Source organism: Odocoileus virginianus, chromosome 7 (genome assembly GCF_023699985.2).
Source record: "Odocoileus virginianus isolate 20LAN1187 ecotype Illinois chromosome 7, Ovbor_1.2, whole genome shotgun sequence".
NCBI lineage: Eukaryota > Metazoa > Chordata > Mammalia > Artiodactyla > Cervidae > Odocoileus > Odocoileus virginianus.
The window spans coordinates 38,696,152-38,718,350 of record NC_069680.1 but is presented as its reverse complement, the minus strand read 5'-3'; the positions used below and the strand labels follow the sequence as shown (position 1 = coordinate 38,718,350).

At 37.4% G+C, this 22,199-nt stretch overlaps 1 protein-coding gene across 7 annotated transcripts in view; it reads right to left on the bottom strand.

The window, feature by feature from the left end:
- Positions 1-22,199, bottom strand: part of PCDH15 (protocadherin related 15) — a 1,725,758-nt gene that overhangs the window by 430,967 nt on the left and 1,272,592 nt on the right. For all 7 annotated transcript variants that reach the window (XM_070470562.1, XM_070470566.1, XM_070470561.1 and 4 more), the window contains one exon: positions 4,530-4,700. In XM_070470562.1, coding sequence (XP_070326663.1) covers positions 4,530-4,700 — 171 coding nt within the window. The remainder of the gene's footprint in view (positions 1-4,529; positions 4,701-22,199) is intronic.

Genomic DNA, 22,199 nt, shown 5'->3' with positions numbered 1-22,199 from the left:
TGCTGGAAAAGATTGAAGGCAGGAGGAGAAGGGGACAACAGAGGATGAGACGGTTGGATGGCATCACCAACTCAATGGCCATGAGTTTGGTAAACTCCAGGAGTTGGTGATGGACAGGGAGGCCTGGCATGCTGCAGTCCATGGGGTTGCAAAGAGTAGCACATGCCTGAGCGATCGAACTGAATGAACTGAACTGAACCAGGGACAATTTCCTCAGCAATAAATCCAACTAGCCAAAGTGTATGCAACTGTTCAACACTGAAAAAAAATATGTAAGGATTTACTGTCTTTGTCTTTAATAAAAAATCGAGACATTGAGCCATGACCCTACACTCTACAAATTCTGCAGTTTTCCATAATACTAGAAATCGTCAACCACATAGGCATAACAACTTTAAGAGATTCAGAAAATAAGAATAAATGTATACTATGAGAAGAATTTTATCTCATCCACGTTTATGTCTTCTCTATTAAAATAGAGTTTAGCATATACTGGGTCACCATCAGAAAGCATCTGCTTGCTCGTGCACGCAACATGGGTTCAGTCCCTGGGTTAGGAAGATCCTCTGGAGAAGGAAATGGCAATTCAATCCAGTATTCTTACCCGGGAAGTCCCATAGACTGAGGAGCCTGGCAGGCTACCATCCATGGAGTACCAAAAGAGTTGGGCACAACTTAGTGACTAAACAGAACAGGGTTCAGTGGCTATTTACCTAATTAGTAAATATACCATAACTAACTCAGGGCTGCAAATTGCTTTAGTGCCCCTGAGACATCAAATTCATATTATTTTTTATTATATCTTTGTTCATGGGATAAACACTCTACTAGACTACCTTTTAAATTTTTTCTGAGCTGATAAAGTCTGCATGCATGGTAGTAGAACTAAGGATGGTTTCTCAAGTCAGGAATACCACTGAGAAAATTAGAAAATTTCACTCAACCCAGAAGGTAAGCAGGTGTCAAGCTTTCAAAATTTGAAGAATTAGTTCAGGAAAGGAACAGCAAGCATGTAATTAGAGTCATCATGTCCTGTTTAGCTGACATAAATAGTTAGTCCTCTTGCTCTGTATATAAGATCTTATTTATTGAAATTCTAGAAATTTTAGCACAACATGGAAATAGCAAAGAAAAATAGAAAAAAAAAAAAGAAGAAGAAAGACAAAAATACAGACATAAACTTAGCAATTTGAATGTGAAGCTTAAAAACTAGCTACACTTCTTGACCCTAGGGATCCAGAGTGGATCCAAAATGGCATATAAAAGAGCACATGAAACCTGATGCCATTACTATAGCTGATTTTGTTTTCCTACGATGGTGACAGTAAAATGCCCTTTCCCTTATGTTCTTTGTACAGGATGACTTCTACAGTCTTCCCATTAGAACATAGCATATACTTCTACTACCTGAATCTGGCAGAGCTTTGACTACAGCAGAAGTGACCCTGCAAAATACAAGTCTAGTTCATAAACATTCTGTCTAATTGTTTTGGGAAGCTTCTTCTTAGAAGCCAGCACCTTGATATGAGGAAGCTCAAATAGCCCAGGAAAAACCTACATGGAGTGGAAATGAAGCCTCCAGCTCACAGCCCTCACTGAGCTGGAGACCACAGCTAGAATCAACTTGCTAAGTTTACTATTTGGAAAGTGGTACCCAGCCCTTGGCCTTCCCAGATGGTGCTAGCAATGAAGAACCTGACTATCAATGTAGGAGGCATAAGTGATGCGGGTTCAATCCCTGGCTCAGGAAGATCCCCTGGAGGAGGGCATGGTAACCCACTTCAGCAAACTTGCCTGGAGAATCCCATGGACAGATGGGCCTGGTGGTCTACAGTCCATAGTGTTGCAAAGACTCAGACATGACTAAAATGACAGAAAACACACACACACAGCCCTTAGCCAAAATGTCCTAGCTGATGCTGTGTAGAGCAGGAATGAGGTAATCCCTCAGGTCTGCCAGAATTGTGGTTTTATGAACAAATTTAAAGATTGCAATTTGCAGCCACTAAATTTTGGTGCTTTGTTATGCAGTGATCAATAACTAGAATAAGTGCCTAATTTTGCAAGTAAACATATCTAATTTTTCTACATGCCAAGAAAAATATAATGTTTGATGAATAAATATTTGCTATAAGTATTTAAATCTGTAAAACTAAACTTCTTGTTTCACAGAATGTTCAAGAACGGATTGATCTGTTAAAAACAATGATGAAGAACAAGGTTTGGTCATTCTGTGATTTATAGAATATCCTTTAATTCAAGATATATGATTTCAAAAGAAAATACTGTTAATTTATTAGCTATATAAAGCTAAGTCACTTAAATTCTGTATCCCAGAGATCTCCTTTATAAAATGACCACTACAGTGGTAACTATCTGAAAGGATTTAAGTTCACATGTTTGCAGAATTTAGCACAGTTCATGACAAACCAAACAATCTAAATAGTCATTAGTCATTATTATCATTTATCACAAATCTGGAACATGGCTTTATCTCTAGCGTGAAATGGCATAGGAATTAGAGATGCTTAGTCTATAAGCTGGAGCAAAGAGGAAATGATGCTCAAAGATCCTTAGAAAGTCAATACACTTTGCTTCTCAAGCAGTAACCTCTGTCTTTACTTCTCTCATTACATCAAGTACTGTTAAACATTCATCACACTGGTTCATTGATTTTAGTCTTATTAGGTCAGTATTCCCCTTCTCTTGGGATCTCATTGATATACCAGCTACTTAAATTAACTCAGAAAAATAGATTAATACTAAAAATATTTTTGTCATGATTTCAATTAAGCCTTTCAAAGAAAAGTTCAATGTTCACATCATTAAGTCTTCTCACTAATATTCAACAAAATAATATCATGACCTACAACTTTAGGTAACCTATAAATGCTTGTCTACACAAACTTTCCATTAGCCTTTCTGTCTGCAAAATTCCTCCACTCAGCTTAAAAATAATGTTATTTTCTTCACTCAGTGCACATCATAAGGTTTATCCATTTTTTAGGTTTTTTTTTTTTTCATGTAAACCAACTAGACCAGTAATCAATCATTTATTCCAGCAAACACAAAAGTGGTTTTCAACCATTTAAGAGCTATTGCTAGTAAAGCAAGTGGGTAATATATTGGATCAAGTAATTGGTAAAATATTTGGTAAGAACTATTTAAAGTGACTGGAATGCAATCTAATTTACACTTAGAAGTAATCTGTGTTCTATACTTTAAAAAAAAGAAAACAAGTTAAACTACAGAGAAGATCCTTCAAACTGCACTTCTCAAATGTCAGAAAAAAAATCAAATATCTCACAACAAATTCTGATATCACTAGCCATATTACTAACCCAGAAGCCTAAATACTTTTCATAGGAACAGCAAAAACTAATCGAATAGTTGACTCCTAGGAATTTGACTGCTCTAAAAGAGATTTTTTTTTTTTTTTTTTTACATTTAAGGAAGAAACTGATATTTTAGCCTAAGTGGGATATCTATTGGGCTTACCAGGTGGCACAGTGGTAAAAAATCTGCCTGCCAAGGCAGGAGACACAAGAGACAAAGGTCCAATCCCTGGGTTGGGAAGATCCTATGGAGCAGGAAATGGCAACTCACTCCAGTATTCATGACTAGAGAATTCTATGGACAGAGGAGCCTGGCAGGCTACAGTTCATGGGGTCCAAAGAGTGGGACATGACTGAGCACACATGTGTACACACACAGAATATCTATTAGCCTCAAAACTTTTATTCTTAGATATGTATACTTATCACCCAGGCAGGTCTATGGTGTGAATTTTAGGCTGATGCAAATTTATAGGTTTATTAGAATTTTTTTAAATGAAGAATTGAATATAGAAAATATGTACACATGACTTAACTTTTTATTTCTCTAAAATACATCTTTAATGAATAAATATTTACATTCAGGATTCATTAGTTCCCCCTCCAAACAGCCAAGCATAATCTCCAATAATATATCAGGATTCTAAAAGACAAAAGGGCATGCTGTTAATATATGTGTCCTCTGACTTAGGGTTGAATGTTGACAAGTGAATTTAAGAAAATGATGGAGTTATTTCTTGGGGTTTCCAAGTATATGATGTCAACTGATCTTTGTTATGCTTTATACATGGAAAAAAAAAATCAGAGTCAAATGGGCTGTTATTTCAGGTTGTTGTTGATCACTCGCTAAACTGTGTCTATTTGTGACCCCATGGACTGAAGCATACTAGACTTCCCTGTCCTTCACTATTTCCTGGAGTCTGCACAAATTCATGTCCATTAAGTTGGTGATGCTATCCAGCCATTTCTCCCTCTGCCATGTTGCTTCATGACATTCCTTCAATGATATAATTAGACATTATGACCAAAAATTTACCCATACTGTCTCAAAATGGTTTTGGACATAAACTATTTTCCAATATCCATCTAGAAAAGCATACTATTTTCACCACATATGTGTTCAAAATATTTGAACAGGATCTCATTGGGGTCACAGAGGTGGAAGTGAAGAGGAAAAGATGAGAGTATGCTTACTGGAGTTCTCAGCTCAGGTATGGCAGCTTGATAGGTGAGTGGGCGACAGTCACGAGTGTTTGGCACGAGGACACATGGAAGAAACATTGGACCCAGGTCATCTCCATCCAGAACGTCCACTGTGAGGGTGGTGGTGGTGGTTCGCCGTTCATTTAGGTTTTGTGCACGGTCCTGTGAGAGCAGCAAAAAAGAAAAAGAACATAAGATGTACTCAGTGTTCCCTCCAGTCTGATGACACCATAGACACATTTGTTCCTGACTGTAGGCATCTGACTTCCCTTTCCATAGAGCATTTACTTTAGAAAACTTGCATTTGTAAATACTTACTCTGACCCTTTGAGATGTCAACCTTCCAGCTCAAACTTTTAACAGTTTTATACCCAGGACTCTTTCCAGGAGTTAAGAATTATCCCTTTGAAATGTAACAATCAAGGAAGATAGAGCTTCTATTCATATCTCCCAGTCCCTATAGGAGGGTAGGAGCCTAACATCCATGAAGGTTTTCTCCAAGTCCTGAAACCATCTTCCATTATGAAGATACATAAATGTTTACTTTTCTTTGAGAGAACAGTTAACAAACAAGTTAGCAATCAAGATGACTCTCGATTCCTTCACTCCTGCCCCCACCCCAGTATTTTATTTTATTTTTTTATGATGCTTCAAGAAATTTAAGTTTATGAAATAAATGTTGCTTATTAAAAAAAAAAAGGTGGGGGAGAGAGAGAAGAAGAAGAAAAATTAAATGAAGAGGTGAATAAAAGAAAGGAAAGAAGATCTGCTATACACTCATTGGAAAAATGTATTTGTATGTTTCACATAAGATTGCTTGTCACAAGGTGTAATATTTTGAGAGCCTTCCTTCTCTCCATGTAGCCATCTGGCATCACTAAAATAACTTGTTTCCAAGTTTATAAATGACAATTGTTTCATTTCTTTATTCTTTGAGACACTAAAAACTACAATTTCTGAGAAGAGTATCCTTGTATCAGAAATGGGAATTACATTTCCATTTTTACTCTTTTCTACTAACCACAATATTGCTAGAGAACATGGATTCCATTTTATTTTATTGTCTGTTTTATTTTTCCAATTTCTATGGATTGCAAAGTGCTCTTTGGTAAGATCTTGGGAAGCAGAAGCTCTATTAATGCAATTTTGCAAGTGCAACCTTTCTGGAATGCAATAACTTTATGACTCTGACACCAACTAGGACCTTGTGGGGTCCTACCAGGTACAAATCCTGTTCATGTTCCCAATTTCTTATTTGTAGGAAATAGATTTCATTCAGCTTCTTTGACCTTCCCTGAGTTCCAAAGAGAGATTCAAACAATTGCTAACCAGAAGAGTGAGGGAATGCAGAAACAAAGGAAGAGCAATCAAGAAATAATAGTGCAGTGATAAAGTAAAACCTGGTTCCTCCTCAAGTAATATATATAACAATATCTTTGAGTTCTTCTGCAGAAACTATGGCCCCACCAGGTGGAGAACTGTAACTTCAGGTGAGCAGAAGATTCCTAGAATACCACCCTGTTATCTCACCACCAATCAATCAGAAAGAAGATGGCACAGAGTGGACAATAACAAAGACTCTGATCCCCACCCCAAATGATTCTCTGTGATAAACTCCCCCTTTCTCCCTTTAAAAACTTTCATGGTGGAGCAGAATCTTTAGCACTGGTTCCTGGACACAACTCTGCCTTCTTCCAGCTTGCCAGACTCCTAAATAAAGCAACCTTTCTTCTCCTACCAACAACTGTCTCTTGAGCATTAGCTTTCAAGTGGCAAGCAGCAGAACATGAGATTGGTAAAAACTCTTGTATTCTTTGATGTTTAATTTATCAAATTATTATTTACAAATAGTTTTAAATTAAAGACATTAGAGATCAATCACACACAGAAAGAAGCCTTTTCAGTGTTTCCTTTAACTTATTAAAAGCAGAAACATTTGCAAGTGAAGCTTCCATAAAACTGTTCTCTGGGAGAGTTTTATAGCCATGAGTATAGAAACAAAGAAGAAAAACACTAGAATCTATATAAACAAACGTCATCACAAATTTTCTTTCAGTTCAGTTCAGTCACTCAGTCGTGTCTGACTCTTTGTGACCCCATGAAGCACACATGCTAGGCCTCCCTGTCCATCATCAACTCCCGGAATTTACTCAAACTCATGTCCATGGAGTCAGTGATGCCATCCAGCCATCTCATCCTCTGTCATCCCCTTCTCCTCCTGCCCTAGAAATCTACTCATTCTTTAGCTGCTTAGGAAGCAACTTCATTTGCTTGCTATCTTACACATATAAAAATACTTTATTCTTTTCACTTGTTAATCTGTTTGGGGGTTTTAAATATATATATATTTATTTATTTATGGCTGTGATGGGTCTTCCTTGCAGAAGGGGGCTTTCTCTAGTTGTGGAGCATCTTTCTCTAGTTGTGGAGCATGGGCTCTAGGGCACTCAGCCTTCAGTAGTTGTTGCATGTGGTCTCAGCAGTTGCTGTTCCCAGGCTCTAGAGCACAGACTCAATAATTGTGGTGAGGTAGATGTCTAATACTTTGGCCACTTGATGCAAAGAACTGACTCATTGGAAAAGACCCTGATGCTGAGAAAGACTGAAGGAAGGAGGAGAAGGGCATGACAGAGGATGAGAAGGTTGGATGGCATCATCGCTTCAACAGACATGAGTTTGAGCCAGCTCCAGGAGTTGTTGATAGACAGGGAAGCCTGGTGTGTTGCAGTTCATGGGGTCGAAGAGTCAAACATGACTGAGTGACTGAAATAACTGACTGAGAAATTGCTAGGCTGTCATGGTAGGGATGAGACTCCAGTTCTTTTTTAATTCCAACTCTTTCTCTCATACAAACATCTCACTCCATTAACCTAAAACTATACCCTTTGTTCCAATTTCCTGACTTTTTTTTCTTTAAGAATTTTCCACAGTTTGTTTTGATCCACGCAGTCAAACTCTTTGGTGTAGTCAATAAAGGACAAGTAGCTGTTTTTCGGGAATTCTCTTGCTTTTTGGATGATCCAATCAGTTCAGTTTAGTTCAGTTGCTCAGTCATGTCTGACTCTTTGTGACCCCATGGACTGCAGCTCACCAAGCTTCCTTGTCCATCACCAACTCCCAGAGTTTACTCAAACTCATGTCCATTGAGTTGGTGATTCCATCCAACCATCTCATCCTCTGTCCTCCCCTTCTCCTCCTGCCTTCAATCTTTCCCAACATCAGGATATTTTCCAATGAGTCAGTTCTTCACATCCAGTGACCAGAATATTGGAGTTTCAGCTTTAGCCTCAGTCCTTCCAGTGACTATTCAGGACCGATTTCCTTTAGGATGGACTGGTTGGATCTCCTTGCTGTCCAAGAGACTCTTGAGAGTCTCAGAATCATTCCACAGTTAGAAGCATCAATTCATTGGCACTCAGCTTTCTTTATAGTCCAACTGTCACATTCAGACATGACTACTGGAAAATCCATTAGATGATCCAATGGATTTTGGCAATTTTATCTCTAGTTCATAACCCCAAACATTTGGCCTATGGTAAAATGGCCAGAGGGTATGAAAAAGGGTGGTGACTTAATCCAAGGATCAAGAGAAGGCATAAAGATGTTAAGTATCTTTATCTTTAAATTAACTGGTTAGAAATACTGTGATTTAAGGAAGGATGTAAAAACTGCTGTAAGTCCCACCCTGGGGGGACTCTTTATCCCCTCTCAGTAACTATGCTGAGAGCTTTGTACTTTCCTCTGCTTTAATAAATCCTATTTGTTTGCTACTGTGAATGTTGCCTGTTTATGGATTCCATTCTCCAGACAAGAACTCAGATTCCCATCTTAGTTTGGCATGGCTTTTCTTCCAAGGAGCAAGTGTCTTTTAATTTCATGGCTGCAGTCACCATCTGCAGTTATTTTGGAGCCCAAGAAAATAAAGTCTGTCACTATTTCCATTGTTCCCCCATCTATTTGCTATGAAGTGATGGGAGTGTATGCCATGATCTTTTTTTCTGAATGTTCAGTTTTAAGCCACCTTTTTGGGGTCATGTCACCTCTTCTCAGTGTCTGTTCTGGGAGCTTTATGCTTCTCTCTCCTTTAATATAAACTCTGCTTGGGTGAGGGTTTGCATGTTCATGAACTTCTCCATGAACAAGAACTCAGATTCCCGTTTCAGTGGTGCACAGGTTTAGTTGCTCTGAAACATATGAGATCTTCCTGGATCAGGGATTGAACCTATGTCCCCTGCATTGCAAGGCAGTGTTTTTTTTTTTTTTTTTTCTTTTTTTTTTTTTTGCAAGGCAGTTTTTTAACCACTGGACCACCAGGAAAGCCCTTGGGTTTTGTTTTATTTTGGTTTTGGTCAGCCTAATACAAAAGTCTCTGATTAGTAAATCTAAGAGAACAGAGAAAAACATTTTTCTTTCTCAAGAAGAGAATAAACATATTGAGGTTGTACTGATAATTATGATTGGTTAAATTTTTATTTACTTTTAAAAATTTATTATTAACTTTTGGCCTCACTGCATGTCTTGTGGGATCTTAGTTCTCCAACTAGAGGTTGATCCCAGGCCCTTGATAGTGAGGGAGCAGATTCCTAACCACTGGCTTGCCAGGGAATTCCCCTGATTGGTTAAATAAATAAAGTATATAATCTTATATAATTTTTTTAAGTCCTCCATTAACTGTTTTAAATTTTCCATGTCTGTTTATTATATCTAGTACAGCTGAAAGCATATTAGGGCTGGCAAATGACATGTGAGATAATTTTGGTCTACAAATAAGAACTTTAAATTATACTTTAAACCTAAGAACTGAGTAGAAATAGAAAAGTATTAATTTAACATGTTTTTGTTTTTTTTTTGAAAACACATCAAACCTACTATTTTAAATTATGATTATGATATAGGGGAGTAGAATTTGCCACCCCCAAATATGTCTCTTTGGCATAAAGATTATTTTAGGCTGATTATTTTTAAGAAATTGTAGGCACAGAGGAAGCTTTGAAAACTGGGAAATAGTCAGCCTTTTGTAAGGGACATTTACATATACAAGGGAAATCTCCTTTTGTAAAGGTGTCTCCTTGGCTATACCAGGAAGAGGGAGATGATCTTATCACTAACAACTTACATATACATATCAACTTTTGTTGTTGTTTACTCACTAAATTCTGTCTGATTCTTTTGCAAGCCTATGGGGTTAGGCCTCCAGGATCCATGGAATTTTACAGGCAAGAATGGAGTGGGTTGCCATTTCCCTCTCCAGGGGATTGACCCAGGGATCAAACCCATGTCTCTTGAATGGTAGGCAGATTCTTTACCACTCTGCCACCTAACTTCCCTTAACTAAACTTCTACCCTCAATGTCTTCTGTGTTTAGCTAAAGATGATACTTAAGGTGAGGGCTTCTGCCATGCTGGGGAGGAGTCACCCTGTCTTCCTGAGTCTTCCCCATGTATACAAAAGGTATGTGTATGTATTAGTTGCATCTGACTCTTTGAGGCCCATGGACTGAAAAGACCCCAGGCTCCTCTGTCCATGGAATTCTCCAGGCAAGAATACTGGAGTGGGCAGCCATTCCCTTCTCCAAGGTATCTTCCTAAACTAGGGATTGAAACCAGGTCTTCTGCATTAGAGACAGATTCTTTACCATCCAGGCCACTGGGGAAGTCATATATGTGATACAACTTTGTGTTTTTTCCATTAATCTGTCTTATAGCAATGTGATTATTAAACCTACCAAAGAACCTAGAAGGGTAGAATGGAAACATTTCCCATCTCTACAATTGTATAGAATGTAGTTTGCAAAAAAGACAGTGTCAAAGTTTAAGAAAGATATTGAATTAATACCATTTTATGTGATACTGGATGTGCCACATTCCAATGGTGATTTCCTTGGTTCTTATCTTTCTCAAGGGTAAGAATTCAGTCTAGAGGCATGGTGTTGTTGTTCAGTTGTTAAGTCATGTCCAACTCTTTGCAATGCATGGAATGTAACAGGCCAGGCTTCCCTGACCTTCACTAGCTCTTGAGTTTTCTCAAATTCATGTCCACTGAGTCAGTGATGCTATCTCATCATCTTGTTGAAGGCAGTCAGTGTAGTACCCTGAGACCTTGTTTTCAATAAATATCTCCCTGCATTAACCTAAAGTTATACCCTTTGTTCCAAATTCCTGGAATATATCCTTAGTCTGATAAACTATTAACACTCAGATCCAGGGAGGGCAGTAATTAACTCTGTTCCATATGCCTGAGGGAAAGGCAACTGTTGATCATTAATCTTTTAGCCCATACATATGGTCCATTTCAAAATGGCCAGGGGGCATGAAAAAGGGTGATGCCTAATGAAGCCATAGAGAATGATGCCTTAGAGAAGCCATAAGATTTTAAGCTAAACATTTTGATCTTCAAAATGATAGGTTAGAAATCATGTATTTTAAGGACAGGAGCCAATCAAAACTGTACAGATTAATACTGGCAAGGATATAAACTGCTCTAAGTCCTGCTTTTGGGGGACTCTTTATCCCCTCTCAGTGTCTATGCTGAGAGCTTTGTACATTCCTTCTCTTTAATAAATCCTATTCACTTGTTACTGTGAGTGTTCTTTCTTTACTGTGAAGTTCTTCCTTAGGCCCTGTGAACCAAACTCTTGATTCCCATTTCATCATCCTCTGCCACCTTCTTTTCCTTTTGCCTTCATTCTTTCCAAACATCAGGGTCTTCTCCAATGAGTCAGCTCTTTGAGTCAGGTGGCCAAAGTATTGGAGTTTCAGCATCAGTCCTTCAAATGAATGTTCAGAGTTAAGTTCCTTTGGGACTGACTGGTTTTGAAACTGTTTACCTCAGTTTGGGACTTGAACTCATGAGTCAGGACTCAAACCTAACCAAAACCTAGTTTGGTACTCAAACCCTCATGGCTTGGACTTCAACTCAGACAATACCTACAGTCTTCCAACTGAGATCACAAACCTGGTTTCAGGACCTAGTGAAGCTTAGGTTCTTGATGTTTCATCATGGAAATGGAAACAAAGGGATAGGTAAGAAGTGGATTTATTCAGAGGGAAGCACACTCCATAGACAGAGTGTGGGCCATCACATAGGGTGAGTGCAGCTGCTTTGAGATATGGCATAATTAGTTTTTATGAGCGGGGTAATTTCATAGGCTAATGAGTGGGAGGATTATTCCAACCATTTGGGGGAAAGGGTAGAGAAAATTGGGCCACCACCCATATTTTGGTCTTTTGGTGCCTTGACCTGTCATGGCTCCTCTGGGTATATCATTGAGCTTGCTGACTGAAGATCAAGGTCTAGTTGAAAGTGACTTGTATGCCAACTTGGACCCATTTGATTCTAATAGATTTATGCTTTGTCTTGGGGTATGAAATTCTTTCAAATGTTGTGCCCTGCCCCCTTCCTTCCTGTTTCAGTTTGAACTCCTTGCAGTCAGTAGGACTCTTCAGAGTCTTCTCCAGAACAATTCAAAAGCATCAATGTTTCAGCACTCAGCCTTCTTTATGGTCCAACTTTTACATCCATACATAACTATGGAAAAACCATAGCTTTGATTAAACAGACCTTTGTTGGCAAAGTGATGTCTCTGTTCTTAATACCCTGTCAAGATTTGCTATATCTGTCAAGGCAAGGAGCAAGCATCTTTCAGTTTCATGGCTGCAGTCACAGTTCCCAGTGATTTTGGAAACTAAGAAAATAAAATCTGTCACTGCTTCTACTATTTCCCCTTCTATTTGCCATGCAGTTATGGAACTGGATGCCATGATCTTACTATTTTTTGAATGTTGAGTTTTAAGTCACCTTGTTCATTCTCATCTTTCACTTTCAAGAGACTCCTTAGTTCCTCTTCATTTTCTGCCATTAGAGTGGTACCATCTGCCTATCTGAGGTTTTTTATATTTTGCCTAGCAATCTTGATTCCAGCCTTTGATTGATCCAGTCTGGCATTTCACATGATGTACTCTGCTTATAAGTTAAATGAGCACAGTGACAAGATACAGCCTTGATATATTGCTTTCCCAATTTTGAATCTGTCCATTTTTCCATGTCCAGTTCTCACTGTTGCTTCTTGTCAGGAGGCAGGCAAGGTGGTCTGGTATTCCCATCTCTTTAAAAATTTTCTACAGTTTGTTGTGATCCACACAGTAAAAGGCTTTAGTGTAGTCAATGAAGAGTAAGTAGATATTCTTCTGGAATTTCTTTGCTTTCTTTATGATACAGTGAATGCTGGCAATTTGATCTCTGGTTCCTCTGCCCTTTCTAAATCCAGCTCTATATCTGGAAGTTCTCTGTTCATGTACGGTCGAAGCCTAGCTTGAAGCATTAGCTTGATAGCTTATGAAACGAACACAACTGTATGGTAGTTTGAACATTCTTTGGCACTGCCCTTCTTTTGAATTGGAATGAAAACTGACCTTTTCCAATCCTGTGGCCACTGCTGAGTTTCTCAAATTTGCTGGCATATTGGGTGCAGCACTTTCACAGCATCATCTTTTAGGATTTTAAATAGCTCAGTTGGAATTCCATTACCTCCACTAGCTTTATTCAGAAAAATGCTTCATAAGGTCCACTTGACTTCACACTCCAGGATGTCTGGCTCTAGGTGAGTGACCGCACCATAGTGAGTATCCTGGGCATTAGCACCTTTTTTGTACAGTTCTGTGTATTCTTGCATCTCTTTTTAACCTCTTTTGCTTTTGTTAGGTCCTTGCCATTTCTGTCCTTTACTGTGTCTAAATTTGCATGAAATGTTCCCTTGGTATCTCCAATTTTCTTGAAGAGATCTCTAGACTTCTCAATTCTATTGTTTTCCTCTATTCTTTACATTGTTCATTGAAAAAGGCCTTCCATATCTCCCCTTGCTATTCGTTGGAACTCTGCATTCATATGGGTATATCTTTCCTCTTCTCCTTTGCCTTTTGCTTCCCTTCTTTTCTCAACTTTTTGCAAGGCCCCCTCAGACAACTACTTTGCCTTCTTGAATTTCCTTTTCTTTGGGATAGTTTTCTTTACTACCTCTTGTACAATGTTATGAATCTGTGTCCATAGTTCTTCAGGTACTCTGTCTATCAAATCTAACCCATTGAATCTATTTGTGACTTCCACTGTATGATCATAAGAGATTTGATTTATCTCATACCTGATGGCCTAGTAGTTTCCCCTACTTTCTTCAATTTAAGTCTTAATTTTGCAATAAAGAGTTCATGATCTGAGCCACAGTCAGCTCCTGGTCTTATTTTTGCTGACTGTATAGAGTTTCTTCATCTTTGGCTACAAATAATATAATCAGTCTGATTTTGGTATTAACCATCTGATGATGTCCACGTATAGAGTTGTCTCTTGTGTTTTTGGAAGAGGGTGTTTGCTATGACCAGTGTCTTCTCTTGTCAAAACTGTTAGCCTTTGACCTGCTTCATTTTGTACCCCAAGGCCAAACTTGCGTGTCATTCCAGGTATAGATTGATTTCCTAGTTTTGCATTCCATTCCCCTACAATGAAAAGGACATCTTTCTCTAGTGCAAGCTCTAGAAATTCTGCGAAGTTGTCACAGAACTGTTTGACTTCACCTTCTTAGACATTAGTGGTTAGGACATAGACTTGGATTACTCTGATATTGAAAGATTTGCCTTGGAAAGGAATTGAGACATTTCTGAAGTTTTTAAGATAGCACCCATATACTGCACTTCAGACTCTTCTGTATGTTTATTATACAGACTTAAATGCAAGCCTTCTCCATTAAGTTTCTAGAGATTTAGAATCATCCTTTCTTCTTGATACAGATAGAAAGACACCCTTTACAATTGAAGTTTTTACTTGTAAATGAAAATTCTTCTATTAGTTTTTAGAGCTTCTCTTCTGTCTGCTGTGTTTTTTGTTTACTATTCAGCCTAAAATAATTCTTATGCTTGATGAATAAAATTAACAATTTAGGCAAATGAGAAAATTTCTTCCCCTTTAGTGTGTACTGTACCTGTACGTTAACCATACCTCCTTAGGAAATAGTATTCTTTCTAATCTCATCAAGGGTCAAAACTCCCTAGGAGATAACCCTCCTTTTTAATCATGTAAGGAATCATGAGGATCAATGGTCAGTTACTCTTTGTACCTGTAGATTGTGTAAATTGTCTATAATACATCATTTAATATACAGCCCTTTGTCCCAGAAACTTATATGTAACTGTGATTTGACCTCTGATGGGCAGAATAGCTCTTCATGCTCTCTGAGAGGCTGTCCTTGGGTTATAATCCTCACTTTGGTAAATAAAATTTTCCATAACTTTCTTAGATTGACTGATTAATATTTTGTATACATGCTAAAGATACACATTTTGGGCTGACATATTCTGCTCCTTTTCACTATTACAGGTGAAATACACTAAGGAAAAACACCAACCTGATTAATATATACAAAGACATTTTCCAGAATTTGTCACCAATAAATACAATATAAATAGAGATATGAAAATAGGCCTCATGCACATTCCTAACTTGCAAGTCTCTGGAAGGTGCTTTTAATCCATAATGCTCTTTTCACAGTTCAGAACCAAATTTGATCTTAAAATATTGCCTAAAACAAAGCCCCCAACAATTATAATAGAAGCTAAAAAGACAGGAGTATTTTGATCTTCTAGTAAAATGCTTGCTTTTTGTGACTCTTCTGAATAAAGGAAATAGCATTGTAAATTGGGAGTGGTATAAAAAAAGCATAATTATTTCCATAAATATTTTATGTGAGTTTATTAAGTTTACATTTTCATTTATTGCTATGTGAAAATCCAATACATATTAAAAACTACCCCCCTCAAGTCCTTCCTTCTATTTCCTTCTTTCTTTCTATCATTTTAAAAATAAGATAATACTTTAAAAGTTTAAACATTTAAAAATATCATTAGTTTAGGAAACTGTGACTGTAACTGGCAAGCAAGGATGTATCTCCTTTAAGAGTTAATCAAGTTTGACTGTCTAATTTGTATTTTCTCAGTGTGCATTATTTCACATATCACTTATATAGCTGCTAACATTCAACATTTAATTACATGAAACTGTTACCAGGTCCAAGATCGATCTGCTCACTACATTACAGGCCAGTGAATCTGAGAGATGAGGTGTTGAGGCAAGGAAGAGACTTTAATTGGAGTGCCAGCAGACTGAGAAGATAGCAGGCTAGTGCCTAAAAATAACCCTCTTATTGGGGTCTGGATGCCAGGTTCTTTTATAGATGAGAGATGAGGGGAGGTGAGGAAGCAAAGTAAGAAGGCCATTAATCTTGTAAAGCATTTCCTAGAATGACCGTGGCACAGACCATGAACTCCTTATTGCCAAATTCAGACTCAAATTGAAGAAAGTAGGGAAAACCACTAGACCATTCAGGTATGACCTAAATCAAATCCCTTACGATTATACTGTGGGAGTGACTAATACATTCAAGGGATTAGATCTGATAGACAGAGTACCTGAAGAACTATGTATAGAGGTTTGTGACTTTGTCCGGGAGGCAGGGATCAAGACCATCCCCAAGAAAAAGAAATGCAAAAAGGCAAAATGGTTGTCTGAGGAGGCCTTAAAATAGCTGTAAATAGAACAGAAGCAAAAGGCAAAGGAGAAAAGGAAAGATATAGGAATCTGAATGCAGAGTTCCAAAGAACAGCAAGGAAAAGATAAGAAAGACTTCCTCAGTGATCAATGCAAAGAAATAGAGGAAAACAACAGAATGGGAAAGACTAGAGATCTCTTCAAAAAATACCAAGGGAACACTTCATGCAACGATGGGCACAATAAAGGACAGAAATGGTATGGACCTAACAGAAGCAGAAAATATTAAGAAGAGGTGGCAAGAATACACAGAACTATACAAAAAAGATCTTCATGACCCAGATGACCATGATGGTATGATCACTCACCTAGAGTCAGACATCCTGGAATATGAAGTCAAGTGGGTCTTAGGAAGCATCACTATGAACAAAGCTAATGGAGGTGATGGAATTCCAATTGAGTTATATTAAATCCTAAAAGATGATGGTGAAAGTGCTACACTCAATATGCCAGTAAATTTGGAAAACTCAGCAGTGGCCACAGGGCTGGAAAAGGTCAGTTTTCATTCCAATCCCTAAGAAAGGCAATGCCAAAGAATGCTCAAACTACCACACATTTGCACTCATCTCACACACTAGTAAAGTAATGCTCAAAATTCTCCAAGCCAGGCTTCAACAGTACATGAACTGTGAACTTTCAGATGTTCAAGCTGGATTTAGAAAAGGCAGAGGAACCAGAGATCAAATTGCCAACATCGGTTGGATCATAGAAAAAGCAAGAGAGTTCCAGAAAAGTATCTACTTCTGCCTTATTGACTATGCCAAAGCCTTTGACTGTGTGGACCATAACAAACTGGAAAATTCTTAAAGAGATGGGAATACCAGACCACCTGACCTGCCTCCTGAGAAATCTGTATGGTCAGCAATCTGCAGGTCAAGAAGCAACAGTTAGAACCAGATGTGGAACAACAGACTGGTTTCAAATGGGGAAAGGCTGCATATTGTCAACCTGCTTATTTAATTTATATGCAGAGTGCATCCAAAAAAAATTAGGGTTAGGGTTAGGGTTAGGGATGGATGAAGCACAAACTGGAATCAAGATTGCCAGAAGAAACATCAATAACCTCAGATATGCAGATGACATCACCTTTATGGCAGAAAGTGAAGAATAACTAAGGAACCTCTTGATGAAAGTGAAAAAGGAGAGTGAAAAAGTTGGCTTAAAGCTTAACATTCAGAAAACTAAGATCATGGCATCTGGTCCCATCACTTCATGGCAAATAGATGGGGAAACTGTGGCAGACTTTATTTTCTTGGGCTCCAAAATCACTGCAGATGGTGATTGCAGCCACGAAAATAAAAGATGCTTGCTCCTTGGAAGAAAAGTTATGACCAACCTAGACAGTATATTAAAAAGCAGAGATATTACTTTGCCAAGAAAGATGTGTCTAGTCAAAGTTATGGTTTTTCCAGTAGTCATGTATGGATGTGAAAGTTGGACTATAGAGCAAGTGAGAACTGAAGAATTGATGCTTTTGAAATGTGTTGCAGAAGATTCTTGAGAGTCCCTTGGACTGCAAGGAGATCCAACCTGTCCATCCTAAAGGAAATCAGTCCTGAATATTCATTGGAAGGACTGATGGTGAAGCTGAAACTCCAATATTTTGGCCACCTGATGTGAAGAACTGACTCATTGGAAAAGACTGAAGGAAAGATTGAAGGTGGGAGGAGAAGGGGACGACAGAGGATGAGATGACTGGATGGCATCACCAACTCAGTAGACAAGATTTGAGCAAGCTCTGGGATTTGGCGATGGACAGGGAGGCCTGGTGTGCTGCAGTCCATGGGGTCACAAGGAGTCAGATACGACCGAGCGACTGAACTGAACTGAACTGAACTAGAATGGCAAGCCTCAGGCAGGGTGTGTGTTAATTTCTTCCTTCCTGTCATCCACAAGGGGACAGAGTTCTGAAGAAACATACTTTAACAGTCAGGCAGAGGGGCATGACTCTGTGAGGCAAACAGTTCTGTTTGATTATAATAATAAAAGCAATGAAAGGCAAGTCAAAGAATCAGTTCCTACTTGGGGTCAGATTTGGCTTCCTCCCTACAGCAAAACCTTTAGTTAGCTTCCACAACTTTTGTGAGTGCAGTTACGCAAGGAATTGCAGGGGATACAAAGAATAATCCAGCATAAAAACTGAGATGGAAGAATTTAAAAGCATACAGATGACTACAACATAGAATCAAGAGAGCCACAAGTAATATTCATCAGAGTATGATGATTATTGACCCAGCTGCAACTTTCTGCCAGTGCCTCATAAGGAAGTTGTATTGACCTTGTCACTGAATACTTAGTGACAATCTTCATTCAAAGTCTCCAGTTCTCTGCTCCCACATGATCATAACACAGCTTATTATATCCTGATTCCAGACATATCAAAGCCCCTCATTGTTTTTTAATTAATTATTTATTAAATAAGTAGAAAATTTTATCAATGCATTGCCAGGAAAACTGGTTTTTGTGTTTGTCTGACTCAAAAATAAGATATATACGCCTAGTAGAACTTCAAAGTAAATCTTATGTTACAAATAGCTCAGAGACAACTAACTCAGTCATAATCCATTCTTTTTTACAAAATACAATTTTATAAAACTGCAAATATTTCAACTATGAAAATGTTCAGGCAATAAACACCTTTAACCATCAAATGATAAGTAAGACTTCAATTCCTTCAACTCAATTGAAAGGCTTTCTTGCTGTAAAATAGTTTAATTGCCCACTATTCTTTGATCGAACTAGAGATAAATGCTAATTTCTAATTCATTCAGTATCTGCTCTATATTTAGAATTGTATTAAGTTAAATGTTGGTTATGTGAAGTGGAGCCAGGGAAAATGTGAACTCTAACAAATACTGTGAAATTATATGAAACCCAGTTTTCTAAAGAATATGAGACAAAAATGCTAATGTTCAAGACAGAGGAGAAATATTGTATGACATCCCCTGTATGTGGACTCAAAAAAAAAAAAAAATGACACAAATGACCTTACTTACATTACAAAACAGAAAGAGACTCACAGAAAACGAACTATGTTGCCAGGGGAAGGGATAGTTGGGGAGCTTGAGGTGGTCATGTACATACTAATGTATTTAAAATGGATAACCAACAAGGAGCTATTGTATAGTACAATATTATGTGGTAGCCTGGATGGGGGAAGAGTTTAGTGGAGAATGGATACATGCATATGCATGGTTGAGTCCCTCTGCTCTTCACCTGAAACATTTAATCGGCTATGCCCCAATACAAAATAAAAAGTTCAAAAGAAAAAAAAAATGCTGATGTTTAGCATTTTTGGCAATATCATTGGAGCCTTGGAATAAAGAGACTTTTAACACACATTTAGTATTCAAGTAGTTTGAAGTTAACAAAAGGACTAGAGGCATCCACCAGACTCACTCATAGATACATATATTACACACTCTTTCATTACTTTATCAGGTATTTGCATTAGAGAAAGAAAATTTTAAAAAAGAAAAATAATTAGAGTTGTCCTGAGTCTTTTGACCCTAACTCAGTTATCTAAGACCTTGGAGGTATCTGTCTTGCTTCCCTTCACTAATGAAAGATGGTGATAACCAACTGGAATTGTAAAACATACACTAGTAACTTGACTCTGTTGGATTTCTTTATTCAAAAATGAAAATAGCAGCAACAAGTTTGACTTGGTCTAAATCACTTTAGAAGTGTGTTCTTTCTTTTCTTTTTTGAAACTTTTTTTTTCTTTTTTGAGACATTTACCTAAATTTCCTGAAATTTTATGTGTACTAGTAAACAGAAATAGTATCATTACATGCCTTCATTACTTGAAAATTTTGCAAATAGTTCTTAAACCAACAACCTCTATCTTCCTCCACTTCAGTCCTACTCTCCAGAATATGCCCAAGAAACTGGCAGGAATAAAAACAATGGTTGTAAAATTAGCACTTATTCCACATATCAGTGTGAGGTAGACATGAGGAAAGGTCAGGATAAGGGTTATTCTGAAATGTTATTTTTATATCCAAATCTATACAGTTGAAATGTTTTGAAGAAGAGAAGGATATGTCACCTCATAATACGTCACATTGGCATACTGAGTATTTTATGTTAAAGTTTCTTAAGAAATAGCCAGTGCAAGGGGGACATTCTGACAACACTTGTCTCCCTGAAAGCAAAGCAGTATATGAATCTTCCATGTGAAAAGAACTCTCCCTGTACCAGGAGGATAGAAACCATCATTATCACCAGAAATAGAGAATTTAGGGGCCAAGAGGCTGTGTAACACTACCACATTACTTACTCAATAATTTGATATTCTCAGCCCACACCTCTTTGCTTTACAAATTCTTCACAGATTTGTAGTTTTCTTGTCTAAATGACAGCTCACTTTGGTCATTTCTTTCAGTTTCTCTTTTTTTTTTAATGAGACTGCTTCACATGCATTATTAAATTTGTTTTTTTCTTCTGTTAAGATGTGTTGTGTTCATTTAATTTTTAGGCCAGCCAAAGAACTGCAAAATTAAATAGTGAGACCAGAAGCGGGAGCTCTCACAGTCTGCAAGAACAGCATAGCTCATCACCTCTTCTATTCTGGCAACAACTCAACCAAGAAAAGCCATGGTCTCTTTATTTACTATAACTCTCTCAACTTCTTTTTTTTTTCTTCCCCTTCTCTTTTCCTTCCCTTGCTTTGTGGGGACTTGCATATGGCTCATCATGGGTTGTAGACGCCAAACTTCTTATCCCAAATAGACCTATTTTTGTTGGAGAAGTATTTGGCAGTCTATTTATTTTGGTTCAACAAATATGTATAATATAGTATCTTGTTACAAAAGATAGCTAATGTCCCTTCTCAAGATTTTTTGATGTGAAAATGTGGAATAGCACTGCTATTGATAGAATAATTCAAAACAATATTCTTGCTATGAGTCTTAATTAAATGTAAACCTTTTCTTTCTGACAGTTATTTACAGGCTGTTGAATAAAAAAAAAAGAGAGAAAGAGTTGGCTTAAAACTATCTATATATAGCAATGAGTCTGATTTTTTTGTTTGTTTTAGGATAACTTCAAAATTCTAATACAGACTGTATCAGAAGTTTCAACAAAAGGAAACCCCTGATTTTTGTACTTCTCTGAACTTCCTTTGCTAGATTTTTTTCTCCTTTTCTCTAGAATTTATCATTGCCTCATTGTCTATTCATATTTAAAATAAATGGTGTGGGTACTAATGTTGCAAAATTTCTAAATAAAATAAGTGACAAGTTTTTTTAATGTGGGTCTCTCAAAACTCTTCCAATTTATTTAAGAATAATAACATGCTCATATGCATAAAAAGAAACCGCACAACTACATGAAATTTGAATGATTCCTTTTGCAAATCAATCAAATCTTTGTACTTTAAGCAAAGCCAGGCCAATGCTGAATAATGTTTAGTAATTTATCATTAGACTTCTAGCCTCTTAGAAACCATCTATTTTGAAGTCCAAATTGATGGCTCATGTTTCAATTCTCCTTATGACTCTAAGAGAATATGTAGGGTTTTAATGGACACAGTTTACATTGTACATTAGTTAACATCAATACAATAATAAAAAAGACTATAAAAGAATAATTTTAAATATATAAATATCATTATTCTACATAAATATAAGAATATAAATTGTATACATATAGATAGATATATCTATGATGTTGTTTTTGTTTTAGTTGCAAAGTCATGTTCAACTCCAACTCTTTTGCAACCCCATGGACTATAGCCCACCAGGCCCCTCTGTCCATGGGATTTCTCAGGCAAGAATACTGGAGTGGGTAGCCATTTCCTTCTCCAGGAGATCTTCCCAACGCAGGGATCAAACCCATGTCTCCTGCATTGGCAGGCAGATTCTTTACCACTGAGTCACTAGGGAAGCAGAATTAGGATTTGAATTTGGACAATGTGGTTCTGAAGTTTATGGTTTTACCACTATACTACACTCCTTGCCTCTCATGAGAATCCTGAAATTAGCTATCAATTCTATGGCAAAAAACAAACAAAAAAACTTCAGGACAGTTGAATAAATTGTAGCATACCTAAATTTTGATATATTATAT